The 6,696-nt window shown below is 41.7% G+C and overlaps 1 protein-coding gene across 4 annotated transcripts in view; it reads right to left on the bottom strand.

Moving 5' to 3' along the window:
* Window positions 1-6,696, bottom strand: part of Nbas (neuroblastoma amplified sequence) — a 284,567-nt gene that overhangs the window by 79,880 nt on the left and 197,991 nt on the right. For all 4 annotated transcript variants that reach the window (XM_021201944.1, XM_029540735.1, XM_029540736.1 and 1 more), the window contains exon 42: window positions 2,012-2,122. In XM_021201944.1, coding sequence (XP_021057603.1) covers window positions 2,012-2,122 — 111 coding nt within the window. The remainder of the gene's footprint in view (window positions 1-2,011; window positions 2,123-6,696) is intronic.

Raw genomic sequence — 6,696 nt, 5'->3', positions numbered from 1 at the left:
GGGGTATAGGGAACTTTCGGGATAGCATTTGAAATGTAAATAAAGAAAATAAAAATAAAAAAAAAGAACATGTTTTCATGCCTTGTTCCTCCTCCTCTTGTACATTGTGCTAGACACTTATTCTCTACCAAGACTCTCACTGTCTGTCTGTCTTAGTTAACATTCCTATTGCTGTCATGAAACACTATGACCAAAGGCAACTTGGGGAGGAAAGGGATTGTTTCACTCACAGTTTCATCTAACAGTTCATTATCAAACGCAATGAGGGCAGAAACTCGCACAGGGCGGGCACATGGGGGCAGGAGCCGATGCAGAGGCCACGGACGAGTGCTGCTTACCAGCCTGCTTCTTGAGGTCTGTGTGCTCAGCCTGCTTCTTATAGAGTACAAGACCAGCAGCCCAGGAGCAACCCCCAGAGTGGGCTGGGCCTTCCAGCATTCATCACTAATTAAGAAAATGCCCTAGATCCAGACCCTATGGAGGCATTTTCTGAGTTTCGGTTCCCTCCTTTCAGATAATTCCAGCTTGGTCAAGATTCAGCAGCCACCTCACCCTGTCTTCTTCAGCCCACAGACCTGTGCCCTAACTGCTCCTGTGTCTACATCATCCTTACTAACCACTGTGCAAAGTAGACAGATAAGCTATTTTGTTTTCAAGTGTTTCTGAAACTTCCTCTTCCCTCTTCTACACTTTCAAATTCTTCCTCCAAGCTGGGGTCGCCTGTCTTCCAATGCTATTCCTGTAATAGCTCCTTACTGTGCTGGATTCCATACTATCTTTCTTCCACATACTAACCAAAGAGTTCTTACCAAAGTCAAAATTTGGTCTTTTTTTTTTTTTTTCACCTCTAATTTCACTCAAATGCTTAGCTAGTCTCTGGTTCTTAGGGAGTTGCCAATGGCCCTCTCTAGAGCCTGAAAAATGCTGCAATTAGGACAGTATTACCATCCATAATAGCATCATCACAGCACAATTTGAAAAATGTAGATGTTAACATTTCAGTGATTAATAAAAATCTAAGATGCCCTATCATAAGCACAGCATGGTCTAGATCCTACTTCTTATCCACATGCAATCCGCACTTCTGGCCTCATTCACACTGCTTCTTTGCCGGGTCCTCAGACTCATCATGCTCCTAGTCAAAGGCCCTCCATGCTCGCTAAATCATCTGCCACAAAATGGCTCCCTTCCCTTCCCAGTACAGTTGAGCCTAACTTACTATTGAGCTCTCGGCTTGAAAAGTCCATGTTGAATTGCCCTACTGAAGGACTCAGAGAAGAAGGCATCATAATACAAAGTTTACTCAGATCACGGACCTAGAAGCTGAAGACGTTCCTCATGCTTGAGTCTCTTAAGTCTGCACAAACTACTGCAGGTTGAAGGAAGGAAAGGCAGCACAGACTGCCTCCAGTCTTTTCTCCTCTAGTACAGCCTCTAAACCAAATGGAGAAGCTCTACTCTGACTATCTTATCCAATCCCAATGGACTCCCCAGTGCTGATCTAGCAGGGTTACACTTCCACCCCTTCATGGTCTTCCAGTGGGACTAAATTTCAATAAGTAAACCCTTGGGAGCTACGCAAACCACCCCCAAAGGACAGCACAGCTCAAGGGGAAAGCCTTCGCTAACCATTCCACCTGCCTTACTGGGCTTTCTTACATACAGCATAAAAGCTTTATTTTCATACTACCCTAAGCCGTTATTCAAATGTCATCTAATGCTTACTGCAGACTCTAAGTTCCAAGGTACCAAGATACCCACCCATATTCTCCACTACTAAAACACCACTGCCAACATATTCTCAATAAACATATGGATGTACTGTAAAGTGTCTAACTCAGAGCTCAGATAGAAAATAAAACTTACAGGCTATTGGAAAAGGAAAGCCTGTGCCAAGACAGCCTAGACTATAGCTAAGAGGAACACTGGCATTTGCATGGTTTCAAGACTGTTCCAAAGTAGAGCCTGAAGAAACAGGCATGGATACTATATGCACATCAACTGTACTTACCCACTATCACTGAACAGGAACTCCAAGTGGGTCATGAAGACTTCCCACTGTGGGATACTGTACCGCTGTGCCAGGGAAAGAGCGATGCTGTAGACATTTTCCTCAAGGGTTCTTCAGGAGTGGTCACCAAGCACAGAGAAAGGAAAGAAAAGAAACAAATGACCCAAATCAGCAAAGAAAATTCTCGTCCAGACACAGACCTGTGCCAGGGCCAGCAACACAGTCCTCCCTAGGTCAGCTCTTGAGAAGACACTGGAAGGGCTGCCAGCTCCCATTCCCAGTGCTGCCAAGCAGGCTGCAGGGACTTGTCAACCAGTGGCTTCCTGTCAAGGGTAATTCTGACCCTATGAGTCACCTGGTCATCTGAAGAAATATTCTAATTGTCACAAATAGGGCTGGATTTGTGGTCAGTAGCCAGGTATGATACTGAATATCCTACAAAGCACAGGCTGGCCTTCTCTAAGAGAGAATTACCCAGTCAAATAGCAATATTGCTGAGGAAAGAAAATAAAAAGAATTCTGATTTAGATTCTATAGCCCCCAGGTGATATTTGAAAAGCATGGAAGTAAACCAAAAAAAATTATTGTTTCCTGAATTATCAGGTATTGTGTTGTTTCAGTTATAAAAATAAGAAAGATATTTCTAGAGCACACAGCCTAATAGGAAATGAGACATAAAATAGTAATTAAATATAGCAGGGGTAGGATTTTTAAATTCCAAAATATTCTAAGAATTGGGATTAAGAGTAATAAATTTGAACATATGGATGAAGAACAAATGAAAATTAACTAAGCACAAACGTCAGCAGGCCAGTCTGACAGGCTTCTGGTAAATGAAGCAAGCTGATCAAACTCAGGGGAGCACACAGTCCTCAAAGCCTATACCTTTTTTTGTAGCCAACAAAGATCTGGAGGGAGGTTTAAGATAGGAAATTGCATCACAGGGTGTGTGTATGGGGGGCAGGGCTCATAAACAAAACCAGGAAAATAGCTCAGAGAAGTAACGTTGAGGTTACTGCAGGAATCCTACTTTCTTTCCAAAGGCAGAGAAGGAGGAAATGGAATTGTCCCTAGCTAGAAGGGCCTTGGTGCAACCACAGCAGCAGCGAGGAAATCTGTTACTGTGAGGATGGCCAGCTAAATCTCTAGCTAAATGGGCTGCAGCATGTATGTGTTTCTTTAGGGGGTTGCGAAAGCTTTCTGATCGGGAACCTTAATGAGTTCTTTGCCTTTGCTGCTGGATGCTGTCTGTCCCCATCTTCTTTTGTATTCTTCTGGGACTCTTATTTGTTTTCCTATAAACCTTTAAAAGTAGGAGGTTATTCCTAGAAGTGAAGAAGTACAGAAGAAAATAAAGTGCTGCAGAAGTGTGTTAACCCATGCAGTATGTTATTGTAGGTAGACAATTAAGTGTGGACCCTATGAGATGAAATTAGAGGCCTCTAGGAAACATCACCAATGAACCATCTCTGTTATAGGAACTTAGCAGGGTTACATGCTGGATGTGGACTGGTGTTTGTGTGTGTGTGTGTGTGTGTGTGTGTGTGTGTGTGATTGTACATTTGTGTTAGGAGATTAGAGTCATACATTGTTTACATGTAGAGGTCTGAAGACAATCTGAGAGGTCAATCTCCAGGTGTCTTCCATCTTTTGAGTCAAGGTCTCTCACTGACCTGGATTTTTGTCACATAGCTAAGGATAGCTCTCCATAAGCTTCTACCTTTTCACCGTCACTGGGATTTTAAGAAACTGTCACCATGCCTGGCCTTTTCTACACGATCTAGAGAATTCAAAGCAATCTCTTACCAACTAAGCTACCACTCCAGCCCTGCATTAGCATCTTTATCACTTCATGAAGATGAGTATTAGAAAGGAATTATTTTATACCCTCTTCAAAGCTACAATGCCTGACTCTGAGAATGTTTTCACAAGGACATTCATAAAACATAAGACATATGCAACAGACTTATGAAATCCAATGAGTAAGATGAAGGGTCACCCTGTGCTTAAGTGGAAATAAGAGTGGCAAAAATCAGGAGAAACTATTTTTCAATATTGCCTTAGATATTGGAATATCCATCAAATTAGAAATGGCAAAGCCCAAATCCCCAAGGAAACTGTGAAGTATTTTAAACAAGCCATCCAAAGACTGCGGTGTATTTTTCTAAACAACCAAATAGAGAAGACTCTATTATATATTTATCAAAAGCATATATTTGTCCTTGAGGACATACTTCACATAGCATATGCCAGCTGCATACATAAACGAAAATGCCAGCAAAATGTAACTAATAAAATGAGGCACTGCATACCTCACAGGACTGTATTCTGTATAACAACCCTCTTATAAGAAACCATCAACATGACAGTGAGGATTACAAATGCCCAAAGGAAAAGTATACTGTATCTAGAATAGGAAACCCAGAATAAAGTCTTCCTGTCTGTGAGGCACAGAAAAACTCCTTAAAACCTTCTTTCTCAGATTCTTCTTCAAAAACAAGAGAGTTGGGTTACTCACTGTCTTAGGATACCATATAATCAGATTTTATTTTTTACTTTTGTAATTTTCTTATTTTTTATTACATTTTTTATTTACATTTCAAATGCTATCCCGAAAGTTCCCTATACCATACCCCGGCCACTGCTCCCCTATCCACCCTCTCCCACTTCTTGGCCCTGGCATTCCCCTGTACTGGGGCATATAAAGTTTGCAAGACCAAAGGGTCTCTCTTCCCAATGGTGGCTGACTAGGCCATCTTCTGCTACATATGCAGCTAGAGACACGAGCTCTGGGGGTACTGATTAGTTCATATTGTTCTTCCAGCTATAGGGTTGCAGACCCCTTCAAGGTTCTTGGGTACTTTCACTAGCTCCTCCATTGGGGACCCTGTGTTCCATCCAATAGTTGGCTATGAGCATCCATTTCTGTGTTTGCCAGGCACTGGCATAGCCTCACAAGAGACCACTATATCAGAGTCCCCTCAGAGGAATCTTTCTGGCATGTGCAATAGTGTCTGGATTTGGTGGCTAATGATGGGATGGATCCCCAGGTGGGGTAGTCTCTGGATAGTCCATCCTTTCATCTTAGCTCCAAACTTTGTCTCTGTACCTATATCCTTCCATGGGTATTTTGTTCCCTATTCTAAGGACAAATGAAGTATCCGCATGTTGGTCTTCCTTCTTCTTGGTTTTCTTGGGTTTTGCAAATTGTATCTTGGGTATTCTAGATTTCTGGACTAATATCCACTTATCAGTGAGTGCATATCTAGTGACTTCTTTTGTGATTGGGTTACCTCACTAAGGATGATATCCTCCAGAATATCAATGAATTTCATAAATTCATTGTTTTTAATAGCTGAGTAGTACTCCATTGTGTAAATGTACCACAGTTTCTGACATCTGGGTACTTTCCAGCTTCTAGCTATTATAAATAGGGCTATTATGAACATAGTGGAGCATGTGTCCTTATTACCACTCGGAACATCTTCTGGGTATATGCCGAAGACGGGTATTGTTGGGTCCTCTGGTAGTACTATGCCCAGTTTTCTAAGGAACCGCCAAACTGATTTCCAGAGTGGTTGTACAAGCTTGCAATCCCACCAGCAATGGAGGAGTGTTCCTCTTTCTCCACATCCTCACCAGAATCTCCTGTAACATGAATTTTTGATCTTAGCCATAATGACTGGTGTGAGATGGAATCTCAGGGTTGTTTTGATTTGCATTTCCCGATGACTAAGGATGTTGAACATTTTTTCAGGTGTTTCTCAGCCATTCGGTATTAATCAGTTGAGAATTCTTTGTTTAGCTCTGTACACCATTTTTAATGGGGTTATTTGAATTTCTGGAGTCCTGCTTCTTGAGCTCTTTGTATATATTGGATATTAGTCCTCTATCAGATTTAGGATTGGTAAAAATCCTTTCCCAATCGGTTGGTGGCCTTTTTATCTTGTTCACAATGTCTTTAGCTTTACAGAAGCTTTGCAATTTTATGAGGTCCCATTTGTCAAATCTTGATTTTACAGCACAAGCCACTGCTGTTCTGTTTAGGAATTTTTTGCCTGGGCCCATATCTTCGAGGCTTTTCCCCACTTCGTCCTCTATCAATTTCAGTGTCTCTGGCTTTACGGGGAGGTCTTTGATTCACTTAGACTTGAGCTTTGTACAAGGACTTAAGAATGGATCGATTCTCAATCTTCTACCTAATAACCGCCAGTGGTGGCAGCACCATTTGTTGAAAATGCTGTCATTTTTTCCACTGGACCTTTTTAGCTCCCCTGTCAAATATCAAGTGACCATACGTGTGTGGATTCATTTCTGGTCATCAACTCTATGCCATTGATCTACCTGTCTGTCGTTGTACCAGTACCATGCACGTTTTATCACAATTCCTCTGTAGTACAGTTTAAGGTCAGGCATAGTGATTCCCCCAGAGATTCTTATATCATTGAGAAGGGTTTTTGCTATTCTAGGTTTTTTGTTATTCCAGACAAGTTTGCAAATTGCCCTTTCTAACTCATTGAAGAATTGAGTTGGAATTTTGATGGGGATTGCATTGAATCTGTAGATTGCTTTCAGCAAGATAGCCATTTTCACAATGGTGATCCTGTCAAACCATGAGCATGGGAGATCTTTCCATCTTCTGAGATCTTCTTTGATTTCTTTCTTCAGAGACTTCAAGTTCTTAT

This window comes from Mus pahari, chromosome 7 (genome assembly GCF_900095145.1).
Source record: "Mus pahari chromosome 7, PAHARI_EIJ_v1.1, whole genome shotgun sequence".
In the NCBI taxonomy this organism is placed as follows: domain Eukaryota; kingdom Metazoa; phylum Chordata; class Mammalia; order Rodentia; family Muridae; genus Mus; species Mus pahari.
This window is presented reverse-complemented; position numbering and strand designations above follow the sequence as displayed.